General features: G+C 33.8%; 2 protein-coding genes across 3 annotated transcripts; both read left to right on the forward strand.

Moving 5' to 3' along the window:
- Positions 1–2,277: 2,277 nt before the first annotated feature.
- LOC111406267 (abscisic acid receptor PYL2-like) lies at positions 2,278–2,979 on the forward strand. Its single transcript, XM_023035592.1, has one exon. The coding sequence runs from the start codon at positions 2,341–2,343 to the stop codon at positions 2,911–2,913; it is 573 nt and encodes a 190-aa protein (XP_022891360.1). The 5' UTR covers positions 2,278–2,340; the 3' UTR covers positions 2,914–2,979.
- A 1,750-nt stretch (positions 2,980–4,729) lies between these two features.
- Positions 4,730–13,904, forward strand: LOC111406268 (serine/threonine protein phosphatase 2A 55 kDa regulatory subunit B beta isoform-like). 2 transcript variants are annotated; one of them, XM_023035593.1, is made up of 14 exons: positions 4,730–5,302; positions 7,587–7,690; positions 7,775–7,873; positions 8,100–8,219; positions 8,842–9,048; positions 9,564–9,655; positions 10,201–10,319; positions 11,155–11,278; positions 11,418–11,541; positions 12,150–12,218; positions 12,315–12,406; positions 12,649–12,726; positions 12,821–12,891; positions 13,245–13,904. In XM_023035593.1, the coding sequence occupies exons 1-14, from the start codon at positions 5,185–5,187 to the stop codon at positions 13,379–13,381; spliced, it is 1,554 nt and encodes a 517-aa protein (XP_022891361.1). In that variant the 5' UTR covers positions 4,730–5,184; the 3' UTR covers positions 13,382–13,904. The 2 variants fall into 2 exon arrangements, with proteins under 2 accessions (XP_022891361.1, XP_022891362.1); XM_023035594.1 differs by lacking the exon at positions 4,730–5,302 and adding an exon at positions 6,054–6,171.

Here is a 13,904-nt window from a genome sequence, read left to right on the forward strand (position 1 = left end):
TTTACTATTTGTTTGGTAAAGATTTTGATAATTGATTTTTTGACCGTTAGAAATGAAGTGGATTCTATTTGTGAGAGAAAAATTCAAAAATGACAATTGAAATAATAAAATAACGGTCAAAAAATTAATTTTAATTGAACTAATAGCTATACCAAACAAGCTCTTACTCTCTTTTGTAACATATGGTCTCTGAGGTCAGATCGATTGGCCAACCATCTAGACTCAAAATTCAAACATCTCGATAAATGATCGAGTTAATTATAATTCACTTGGAAACAATGTCTTTCTAAGTTTTGACTTTTTAGTCTCAAAAATAATTCTTGGCTATCTAGAAGTTCTATTAAACGGGCGTTTATATTGCTCTCGTTTGGCTCTTATTAATTTTCATCATATTACATTTCATTTTTCTCTTTCATACTTTCAACCACAAAATCTTCCATAAAATAATATTACACGTAAATCGAAAATTTTTTCTTTTTTTTCAACCACTAATTTTTCAAACAAACATTATTTCACCCATTTTCATTACCACTAAATGGGGGTCAAACATGGGCATTATTTCAAGACAAATATAAGAATTTTATTATATTTCTAGAGGGTTCTAGAGGAATGTCTCCATAAAGTTAAGATAAGCTGACACAATGACAATTCCACGTCAGATTTGCACCCTTGAATACACTTGTTAATTAATTTATTTTTTTTTCCCTCTGAAAGCCGAAATAATTGTCAATTTTGTCAGTTCTTTGTTAATACGATCCAACAACAATAGACAAATGGCTAAGGCGAAGCGGCATTGAAGTGAGAGACGTTCACTTCAGAGTAAGCCAAGGCGGATTTCTCCCTCACAATAAGCCGGAGATCGATGCTTTCTCATCTCTTACCCTAGTTATCCTAGTGAAAGCCTATTTCTATCTTTCGGAGTTTTTCTATTTGCTCTTCCTTCATCTATGACTTTGTTTATCATGTAGGATCGTAACGTTTTGGTCTATATATTTAAACCTTGTCGGCATTTTTACATTTGATAGAATTTACAACTTTTATTAACTTTATCAGCTAAAATATCTACGATAAATAGATATTAAATCGGACTATATCCAACTCTTAAGTCAAAAGAGAAAGGGAAAAGAAAAGATAAAAGTAGTACTATCAATTTTAAATAATACAAGTTGATTGAAAAAATTTCACCAATCATAAATATGCTTTCCCCTCACTCATCCATAAGCTTGTTTATTATAGCCACCGTTTGGCTACGATTCTCTTTCAATTTTTTTCCTCTTTCTTATTTTCAACAATACAATCTTTCATAAAATAATATTACACGTAAATTGAAAACTTTTCATTATTTTTTAATCACATATTCTTTAAAAAAATACTATTCCAAATATTAAAATTTGAAAAAAATGAAGACTAAACGAGAGCATGTTGGAGTTCACATAATTATGTATAGTGGTACAATCCTCTAATTTTTTTTATTTTTATATTATATAGATAATGTCAACTTAATTAGCGGCTTAGATTTATATTTTAATATTTGTTTCTTTTGTCCCACTTACATATTTAAAGCTTTTTTTGAATATTAATAGTCCAACTTGGACTAAAATTTCTCAATACCCCCAGAGCTATTGGATTCACTAATCATTTTCTTCCTCACTAGAAATTATTTAATTCCTTTATAAAAACCAAATACGGAAACTAGGGAATATTCATTTTTATATTTTGCTAAACTAATATTTTTGTTAAACTGTCATAGTATTTTTTTTTTTTAATAACTTATATTATGATAAACTTGTCACTCTATAATTACATATAATAATACCAAATTTGATGGGGAAAAAAATACTAGTGAAATTATTGAAAATTAGTACACTTAAATTAATAGTTACTAAGTTCCTGTTTGGCCCCAATTTTTTTGAACTTATTTTTTTTCTTAAACTCATTTTCAACTATACATTCTATAAGATTCACTAACTTTTATCAAATTTTCGATCATATATTTTATCAACATTTATAAAAATATACTAAAAATCTGAATTTTATTTAAATCAAGCATGGGCTAAATTCCTCGTCAAATCGAATCGACTTCGATATTAGTCATAATGAATCTCTTAGTTATCGAATATTGCTATTTTTCTATACTTATTGTCAATGTTGCATGAATCATTTTTAGGTCAAGAAAGGAGAAATTTTCTTATTTTCTAGTCTCTTTTCTTATATACAAACTAGGCATTAAACAAAGGGAAAAAAGTAATGAAATGCACATCAAGTTTCAATATATTTAAACCTTCTTAACAACCATTTTTCTTCATCAATTTCGCTTCTTCTTCAAGAAAACCCTAATTCATGGAGCCTAAACAAATTCCCTTTGATTTAAGTCAACTCACAGAGCAAGAATTTTCCTCTCTCCAATCCACCATTCTTAGGTACCACATTTTCCAGCCCAGTTCCTCAAATACCTGCACCTCCCTAACAGTACAACGCATTGATGCACCAGCCGCCGCAGTATGGCCATTTGTACGTGCTTTTGAAGCCCCTCAAACCTACAAACACTTCATCAAAAGCTGTCGACTGGTGGCAGGCGATGGCGGAGTCGGGAGCGTCCGCCACGTCACAGTGGTTTCCGGGCTTCCAGCGTCAACGAGTATCGAGAGGTTAGAGATGATCGATGATGAAAAATTTGTACTGAGTTTTAGGGTTGTGGGAGGTGAGCATAGGCTTACAGATTACAATTCTATTACATCTGTGAATGAACTATTGAATGAGGAAGAAGAAAGGGTATATACTGTTGTTTTGGAATCTTATGTTGTGGAAATACCAGAAGGGAACACAAGAGAGGATACTAGGTTGTTTGCTGATACCATAGTCAAGCTGAACCTTCAAAAGCTTAGGGATGTTGCCATGGCACAGAGAACTTAACTTGTTGTACTCAGTGACACTCGTCACATATGAATATGTTAGATACATGTTCATCGATTTGAAACATGTATTTGTTTGATTGTACTTATAAATTGTACATCTTACAAAATATGTAAATAAAAAATATGTTTAATAAGGTTAAGTTATATTTAAACTGTACCAACTATGCTCTAAATTAATCTTCAAGAAAGTTGATATGACTTTTAAATTTAAAAGTAAGACCAAGTTGTCTAGACACATGTTAAGCACTAAAAAGTAGAATTACTTTTTCTTTTGCACTTTTTTTTTTTTTTTGGATACATGCTTCAAGTTTTTGTGACCTTTGCTTGAAAACTAAAAATTCAACATGCACACAAAATTTGACTACATACTTTATGGCTTATGCTATTTTGCACTTTTCAAACCTTAAACTTTTGAGAATATCCGAGGATATCTATGCAACAGTGAAACACTAATTTTGGAATGTGACAATTTGCGTTATCGAATCTTAACTGAAAATTAGAGACAACTTTTGATTAGGTTGAGTTGGTTATTAAATCGAAATCAATTTATCTAACTTTTATCAATTTATGACTTCTTAGAATTACTTCACATTCGCGGTCTTGTAATGCCATTGAAACATGTGTATCGTTTAAGACATAAAGGTTTTGATGATTTGATGTCACTCTCACCCTTTAGCCCTTATAATTACTAAAAAATTCTAAACTCCAAATTCATCGATAACAACTAAATACGAAAGTTACATTGAAAAACATATTCTAAAACACTTCAAACAATGGCTAGTGCACATAAGACCATTTTGAAAATTTGGACTATTTTAGATACATAGATATTTATATAATTGACCTCTCTAATATTATGTAGGAAAACAGAAATATTGTGGGAAAATTGCATCATCCACCACAACCTATTATTTCAGTAGCAAATTAGGTTCCAACCTTTTGAAATGAACAATTAAATTCCTAAGCTTCTATTATAGGTAATTTTACAACTATCTTCACGAACCTCTGACCCCTACAGGCTACAGCAATATTGTCTCCAACATTTTCTTTAACAATTCTCTCAAAATAAAACAAAATAAATGTTAGTATGTCTTGAAATGATCAAATTTACCCTTAAAACTTATTTTTTGTTAATGTTTTATATCCTTTTCTTTTTACGTAAAATATATATTTTTTTCTCATTTGTTTAAGTTTAAGGACATTTCTTTCTTTCTTTTACACCGTTTTCCAAACAAATTTTTGGGACGAAAATAATGATTAAGGACATGTGACACTAATTAATAATTGAGGCTTAAATTGTTCATTGTTGCATACAAAAAGCTTGTCGCAAAATTAAATAAGGGTTAAAGGTTCATAATGATGACTAATAATCTTTATCGCTTCTCTTATATTATCATATGATTCTTGTGAGTTCTATTTATGAAATTATATTTTTCTTTCGAGCTCGTGCTCGTGTACAATAATTAAGCCTTTGTTTGGTATAGTTAAAAAAATTAATAAAAATCTAAATTAAAGTCAATAGTTAAAGTTAATCGTGCATTTCATGAGATTGACAATTTATCAACTTCAATCACATATTTTATTAACATTCAAACTAAAGTTTTATTTCTAGCAAAACCAAACAGGGTGTTCCATGTTACAACTAAATAATGGATAACTTCTATGATCAAATATTGCAAATTAATTTGCCTCTTTTTAAAAGTTGAGGACTAAGTCTCTATTAAGGCAATAGATTGAAAGTTAATTCTGTAATTTTTCCTACTAATAACGAGGGCCCGGGTGGAGTGAGTTTGGGGTAATATGGTACTCAATAGAGGGGGGACGAGAGAGAGAACAGTGCTTTTGGGTTCCTTTCAGAGGAGAAATAATAAAATAAAGAAAAGAACGGATTGATAATTTGATACTCGTTTGTATTACTTTTGTATGTATATATAGAGAGAGAAAATCGGGGAAAAAAAATAATTTTTTGTACTGATAGATGTAATGTGTATCGCATATTTATGTTTACTGACAATAGTTGAATCTGAATCCAACAATTTTCATGAATTTACTGCTCCGATCATTCACTTTCTCTGACGGGCCCTCCAATTCTTAACCCTAAACACAAACCCAGATACCCGATTGTTTTTTTCTTTAGGAAAAATCAAACCTTTTTTTGGGATTAATGAAGTGAAAATTGAAAAATTAGTTGTTTTGTTTTTAATTTTGATTATTGTTTATTAGTTGATTTTCGATTGCCGACTGGTTAGAGTAAGAAAGGTGGGGGAAGATGAACGGTTGTGATGGTGGAGATGTGGCGGGAGCTTCGGCTGGTCCACCACTGCCGCTCGAGTGGAAATTCTCTCAGGTTTTCGGGGAACGCGCGGCCGGTGAAGAAGTACAAGAAGGTAAAAAGTCCATTCTGGTATTGTGTGATCTGGGTGTATCTTGTAATTAGGGTTTGGTTGTTTCTATTTGATCTATTTTGGATTGTTTATTGGAGAAAAAAAACTCGATTTACTCGAGATTAATGTAAATGAATTGAATTTAGGCTGTGGATATCCGTATGTGATCTGCATGTCAATTTTATTTTGTAATTGTCCTGCTGTAAATGACAACTTATTGATCTCCTCTCGAAGTGATTAAAATGATTCAAATTTGTGACTTGGAATGCACATATCAGATTCTGATTTTCACTAAATTGATAGCTAGCTTGTTTATTTTCTGCATTTAGCAATCTACGTACAAGTCTGAATATACATCCCTGAGCCACATTTCTGTTTTAAACATGTGGGGCCAAGTGTCTCCACAGAAAATTAGTACTGAGCTTCATCAGGCAGGCTTGTGGTTTTCGTTTTGGCATTTCAAGAGCTCTGATTCCAAATTCTCTCGATTCATCCCCCCATGAGGAATTGACAAAACATCTTACTCTTTACCCATTCCAATATAAAGGATTAGTCAATCAAATAATAGATAGTAATTTGGTCGGTTTAAAAAAAAGGAATTACGACTCAAAGTGTTAACAAAAGTGTACACCATAGTGTTAGCAAGGTTCTTACCGTTTGAACTTTGCTATTTGTACACTGATTTTGGACACTTTGATCGACACTTGCATTGTTTTCAAGTGTCAATTGGATGGGAAAACTGTTTGAAACTTAAACTTTCCAACAGGATAATGTCACGTGGTAATGTGAGAAAGGTCCCGTGTCCATGAGAAAAACAGTAAGAAAGAGAGCGGATCACTTCCCCAAGAATCATGGGCACTACAGAACAGCCGGTACCCATCTGCTCAATTATAGTACTGATGTTTAGAACCATGCATATCTGAATGTTCCTTTTCGTATTCTGGGTTAAAGCTTCTTGAACGTTCCTTTTGTGGTTAGGGTCAAATCTGCCTTTGGTTGTGGGACACGTCACATGATATTCTGGAACTAGCAAAAACTTGTGATCTTGTCTTAATTGTAAGATTGTTGTATTTATGGAATTAAGATTGTTGTATTTATGGAATCAAGTAATCATTATACCTTGGTGTGCTGTCAAATAAGCTCTCAGCCATGTACTTCTGTTTTGTCCACTTCAGTGGTGTCCTACATGGGAGGGTATAAATTGTTGTACTGATCAAGAAAGGGGTAAGAGCATGAATTGTTGTGATCATAATATGTTCGCACACAGTTATTTACAGAACAGTAACACCGAGACGTGAGTGTTAGTTTAGGAGCTTGTTTGGTTGACATTTACTTTTGAGAGGGATTTATGGCACATCTGCCCAGTAATTTCAATTATTAGTTAGCCACAGAAGCAGAAGTAGAACTGTGAGGTGGGGTTTTGGAAGAGTATATTTTGGGGATAGACAAGGTATCAATATTGAAGTTATTGGGAAGTTGTTGGCAAACAGTTACCAACTTCATTACTGCTTTTATTCCAATTTGTGTGCCTAAGCTAAATTTTGGATTATGTAGACAGAATACTAATTTCTACTTGATATTTTTACTATATTTCTTTTCTTCTGTTTGAATTGCCATTTGTCGAGGACCCTCAGATGCAAAAAAGTGTTTTGCTAATGTAATCCAAATTAGTGAATTTTCTGCTGGATGAGTGCTTTGGTCTAGTTGTTTGTAAACCAGCATTTGTGCTTTACTCCTGTTCGGTAATTTTAGTGGCTGTGTGTTTGTGAACCGTATGTGTAAAATGTAAATATGTGACGCGTCAATTATTTACAATACTAATTGATGGTTACTTTTATGAACTTTCTGTACAAGTTAATTAAGCCAATAATTGAAGTTACAGTAAAATTTGAACACTGGCACTGAATGTGATGCTGAAGAAAATTTATTTGGTGAGAAAGTATTGTCATGTCTTGGTTGCTGGGATGCTTCCTGATTATGTGGCATCGCAAGTTACTGTCACTGTATCATATGGCACAAAAATATTTCATATTGAACAAGGTGTATGTGGTTCAGTGTTTAAACATAATTTGTTCACGTCATAAATTCTGCTATATTATATTTTTCAAGTATTGTGCAGAGAAGATCTTCTATTATAATTGAAGGTTTTAGCTGCCTTTTTGGTCATGTTAGTGTGGGTGCCAATGAACAGATGGAATCAGAGGTTACATTGTATCGGTATAAATTTTAGGATTCGGAACATGAAATTGTGATTTTTGTAATCCTTTATCTATTTTAAATTTTGCAGTTGATATTATATCGGCGATTGAGTTTGATAAAACTGGTGAACATCTTGCTACTGGTGACCGCGGGGGAAGGGTGGTGTTATTTGAAAGGACGGATACCAAAGAGGTCAGTTTATGCTAGCCAAAGGATGTACAAAAAAATGTAGCCTATTAGCACCATATCATTTTCTGGTGTTATTTCAATTTGCAGCCTGGTGGAAATCGAAGAGATTTAGAGAGGACAGACTATGCAGTGAGTCGGCATCCTGAATTTCACTACAAAACCGAATTTCAGAGCCATGAACCTGAGGTACTTATTTCCTTTACTTTTTGAATCATCTCGTCGTTTTTGCATATGCCACCTATGTGATATGAATCATGCATCTTTCCACTCTTGAAATTTTACAGCAAAATTTTCATTGTAAATGGTGGCTAACTGAAAAAGCATCTCCACGAATCTTTCTTCTGTTACCACCACCAAACCTGTGAACAGTGTCATATCTAATTTCATATACATCTGCATCTTCTTTGTGTAGTTTGATTATCTCAAGAGTTTGGAAATTGAGGAGAAAATCAATAAGATACGGTGGTGTAACGCAGCTAATGGTGCGCTCTTTCTTCTGTCCACTAATGACAAAACCATCAAGTTTTGGAAGGTGACATGTCTAGCTTCACTTTGTTTTTTCGTCATTACTCTTATTTGTGGGTTGAATTAGTTCTTATTGCATCTGATCATGGTGCTGGATTTCATTATTTCCCTTTTCCTTTGTCTCTTTGCACTCCATTTTTCAGGTTATAGTTTAAGAATTGTGGTTGTTACCTGATTAATAATTTGTTCTCTCTGGTCTCTATGTACGTTAAGATCAGTGGTTTTACTTTTTAAGGCAACGTGCCTTGGTTTTCTTTTGTTAGTAGTGAGTGCATTGTCTAAATTTTCATATATATAGCAAATATTGTTGGTCTTAGATTGTATTCAGTTGCAGATATGATTGGTTACAGGAGTTTTTTTCTTTTTCTCATTGTATTTACAAGGCAAGACTTGATACTTCTTATTTTTAAGCTTTTAAACTCCAAATGGAAGGTATGATATTATGTTGTTGCAAATTTCATGTTCTATGATTAATTTTCTGTCAATTAAGGTTTGATATCACTGGCTATCTCAATTTTGCCATGTTTTAAAGTGAATCCTCAGTTTTAGTTGGTCACTTTTATCGTTTGTAACTGTCTGTTTCAGTTAAGTTGCTTGATGATTATATTTCTTGTGTTTTATTTAAACAGGTCCAAGAGAAAAAAGTCAAGAAAATTTCTGAAATGAATGTAGAGCCTTCCAAATCTGCTGGAAACGTCAGTATTGCCAGTTCAAGTTTTTCTCCCAGTCCTAAGCAGTATCTTCCTAATGGAGGATGTCAAGATCGATCTTACAATTCTTTGAGCAATGATGTGTCATTTCCACCTGGGGGCGTCCCCTCACTCAAATTACCGGTGGTAGTTACTAAGCTATATTTTACTTGCATTTCTACGGATATCTATAGTATCCATCCTTCTTTTATGCATTCTATATCAACAAGATACATGTATTATGGAATAGTATTTTTTGGAATAATGTGTGGTTAAAAAAGAAGGATTTTTTTTATTTTTTTTTATTTACGTGTAATATTATTTTATTGAAGAATGTGTGGTTGAAATGAAGAGAAAGAAAAATGCATTAAAATTTAATGTGTGTCAAACAAGGGCTTAGTACTATGTATATGTCTTTGTGTAATATTGCATTTTTATAGCGTTGTGGACTTTCTTAACTGTGAATGGATTTGGTCCTTTAGAGCGTAGTTGAATCAAAACCTTGGTTCTCAAGTGTGCATTCATCAATTAGAAGGTTTTTGTAAGAACTCACTAGGAAGTAAACACATTCAGATTTCAGGTTTACTGTTGCTTAATGCAGCGTATTTCTATTTATTTTGTACGCAATTGGCATCTTTGTAACACTGGAGCATGATCTGTAGGTTACAAGCTTTGAGACCAGTCTTGTTGCGAGATGTAGGAGAATATATGCCCATGCACATGACTATCACATCAATTCTATTTCTAATAATAGGTGAGAATGTGTATTTTTTCCAATCGTTAATGATTGCAGTCTCCCAATACATAATTCCATTTTCTTTTGACATAATGCTCTTACTAAGACTGTTGGAAAGTGTTGTGATGTAGAGTGGGCCTATTAATGCCTACCCTCTATTTCGACACCCTTCAGCCAAAAAAGTAGGGGAAAGTGAGTAAATATTTAATGGTATATGGTATAGTTTTCATATGAAAAATTTTCATAGATCAAAAATATTATCTATTGGGTCCAATATTGGGTGAATAGGTTCATCATATGTGGTTGGAAATGGGGGAACTGTGATCCCGGAGGCATGAGTGTGCTGAAGGATATTTGATCCAAGAGGTTGGGTAATTTCTTACGTTTATGTGACATGATTTGCTGAGAGGACAATCCTTAGATGGCAGTAAAGAAGTGCTTTTAACACAGTGTCAGGAAATTTTTTAATTGTCCACTGTGGGTGCCAGTATGATCTTTTTCTTTTGTGTGTTGTGATTTGTTTGGATATTCTCAGATATATCTCTGATTACAATGGTTTCCAGTGACGGTGAAACATTTATATCAGCTGATGATCTGCGAATAAATCTTTGGAACTTGGAAATAAGCAATCAAAGTTTCAACATTGTTGACGTGAAGCCAGCAAATATGGAAGATCTAACTGGTAAGTGCTTTTGCTCTGATTGGAAAATCAAGCTCAATTAAAGGCCAGGTCTAAGGTTTTATCTTGCCTTTTCTTTCACTATTCAATGAGAATTCAGCTATGGAATCTTAATCAGCTTTTACAGGAATCATAAAAGGAAAGAGTAAGGGGTGTACCTTTCCTATTCTCTAGCTTTTCCGCAAGGGGGTTAGGACACAAGCATCCAATGAAACTAACTGAAAACATGTTTGAGAGTTGTTAATGGTTTAAATTATAAATAGATAAAAAAGAGTGGTGGATAAGTGGGTAGTAGTTGTGGGTCTCTTGAAATATATGGATAAATAGTGATTTGACCAATTAAAAATGATTTATAAATGGTAGCCAAATGAGGACTGAATCTCATATCAATTCCAACCATTTGGTGGTGAAGTCTTTGCAAAAGAGCAAAAGAAAAAATGAACAGCATATGCCAAAAAAAAAAAACAACCCTTGTTGAAGAGGGGTTAGGAGTATTGGGGAAACCGTTCCTATCTTAGAGACCCTGAGAATAATGTACCAGAGGTCCCAAATTCGGTCTATATGAATAGTTCAGAGAATATCAACTACGGACATGCGACAAGAGAATTAAGGCTGTAAACGGACTGGATTGTAGGTGCAGTGCTGGTTTTTCCTTTAGCAGTAACAAGCAGAACAAAAAAGGATGTAGCTTGAACATATTAACGTAATGGATCTTGCTATTCCTTCTTCATGTGACATTAATATTTTAGACAACTAAATCATATTATTAAAGTTTCAAGAATGACTAGTACTCTGGAAGATCATTTTGTTCCCTTGATCAACTTATTTCTTATTGCAGAGGTCATAACTTCCGCAGAGTTTCATCCTACTCATTGTAACATGTTAGCATATAGTAGTTCAAAAGGATCAATTCGTCTAGTTGATTTGCGGCAATCAGCCTTGGTAGATTCACATTCTAAACTGTAAGTGCTTCACATTCTGCTTATGACGAAACAAATTGTGTAATTTTGTACTGAATAGGAAGTCAAACATTGTGCTGTGGGTTCATACTACTATTAAATGCTCATAATTATTATGTAATGATCTTCTATTCATGTACAGATTTGAGGAACTGGAGCCACCTGGTTCAAGATCATTTTTCACTGAGATAATAGCTTCAATTTCAGATATTAAGTTTGCGAAGGATGGGAGATATCTGCTTAGTCGTGACTACATGACCCTTAAGGTTTATCTTATGTAATTATTTACTCATTCTGAGCTTCATATGTATATATTATGTTTGTCTTGCTATTAACGGTCACTCTCTCTCCATGGTTTTTGCCTGGGCTTATCTTGTTCATGCGTTCTGCTTAGTCTAGCAATTATATCACTGTAGGCATTTTATAAGAGTTAATCAAGAGCAAGGTCAAACGGATATAAGTTGCTTATATTCAGGCATGTAGTAAAGTTAATCTTAAAGTCGCAGCAATTGGAAATAATTCATCACAATCACCTATTTTGACTATGAGTATGTTTTCTACCATTCTACCACATTATTTTTTTACAGTACTCATTTTCAATTACACATTTTCATTAAAATAATATTATACGTAAATCAAAAACTTTTCCTTCTTCTTAACCACACATATCAACATCAATCATCATTCCATAATACATTATTCACAAATAATGGGGCACAAACACCCCCTTTATGTGCTGACTGTAGAAGGTTCTTGTCGTCTGTTATGCTCTCAAGAAGATGCATGGTTATTTTGCATGATTGGCTTTTGTTGTATACAATTTTCTGTATTATGATAATTTTGGTCCATCACTTGACGCTCAAAATGGTTTCAGTTATGGGACATTAATATGGATTCCGGACCAGTGGCTACTTTTCAGGTTCATGAGTATTTAAGACCCAAGGTGAGATATCCTTTTTCTGAAAAAATCCTATCTTACTTTTCAGTGCAAAGGTTGTTTTATTGTGCTGATATTAGATTATAATTTGATATTGTCCAGCTATGTGACTTATACGAGAATGATTCCATTTTTGACAAATTTGAGTGTTGCCTGAGTGGTGATGGTCTAAGAGTGGCAACTGGTTCTTACAGGTACGTTCAAGCTTCTCATTTCAGTTGCATCACATCTGTTGAAATTTTTTTGCTTCTGACAAAACATTTAGTGCATTTTTTTCAAAGCTTATAATTGCTTATGACTAATTGGCCCAAGGAATGTGTGGTTAAAGAATAGGTAAAAGTTGTGGGTCCTATGGAATTTGTGTGCATAAAAATAGAGCTCGACCAGTTTATGAGCAATTATAAACTTTGACAAATATGCACTTACTTGATCTCAGCAATCTATTCCGGGTGTTTGGGGGTGCTGCTGGTAGTACTGAAGCAACCACACTGGAGGCAAGCAAAAATCCTATGAGGTATTTTTGTCAATTACTTTTTATATGTTGGTCATGAATTTGATTTATGTTTTATATTTCATGGTTTAAGAAAATATTCAATTTGAACCTTCAGACAACAAGTCCAGACACCTTCAAGGCCTTCAAGATCCTTGAGCAGCAGCATAACTCGTGTTGTCAGGCGAGGTATAAGCTCTCACCTCCTCTTGATGACATTTGAATGGGGTTAAGTACACTGGTGCATTACACTTTGGTTACTCCATCTATGAGCATTAGTTTCACTAACAACAAAGGTGACACAGCAGTCTTGGTTTGTTGCCAACTAGACTGCCACATTAGTTTATTTTGTTACTCAAACTGATGTGTTCAAATTGTAACAAACTTTAAGTTGAATGACCGAAGTTCTGCAATCTACTTAGAACAAATATGTTTAGTGAAGAAAACGAATTAGCTGAAAGTCTAGTGGCACGAGTGTTATTAAATCCCATTTATTCTTCTTCCCCTCTTAACCCTGAAGAAAGATTGGTTAACGGTTGCAGGTGCAGAAAGTCCCGGAGTCGATGCCAATGGGAATTCATTTGATTCCACCACAAAATTGCTCCACCTGGCATGGCACCCAACTGAAAACTCGATTGCCTGTGCTGCTGCAAACAGCTTGTACATGTATTACGCATAAATAGCAGTACTGAAACCCAGTCGACATTTTTGGAATGCAGATAGGACAATGTTTCTTCCGCAGCCAAATAGAGGCTCTCCCATTTCTCATATCCAAGTGCCTCTTAAATCTGTAAGCACATGTAGTGGCTGTCATCGGATTCTCAATTTACCAACCTGTCTTCATTACTGTCTGCTCCAGTTCGCTTTCTTTCATCACTTGGCCTCTTCTGCTCCATCCTCAATTTATTTTAATTTTTTTTTTTTTTTTAACCTCGCCTGAAAACGAAAGACGGGAAAGAATGTGATTGTAGGACTGTACCTAGTCTTAAGGTATATGTAGTGTCTAACTTGAAAACTTCTCGGAAAAAATGAGGTGCCGCTAACTTGCCAGGCATCGAGTTTATTAACTTTTCTTTGATAGCATAAAGTTTTCTTCTGTGTGGAATGGTTTTGGTCTGCTTTGTGTTGTAGATTTAATTTGTAAAAGTAATTAAAGCTCCGGTCTCAGTCGATTTTTATTTGCATGGAAAAATTGAATTTCA

Source organism: Olea europaea, chromosome 12 (genome assembly GCF_002742605.1).
Source record: "Olea europaea var. sylvestris chromosome 12, O_europaea_v1, whole genome shotgun sequence".
Classification (NCBI taxonomy): Eukaryota; Viridiplantae; Streptophyta; class Magnoliopsida; order Lamiales; family Oleaceae; genus Olea; species Olea europaea.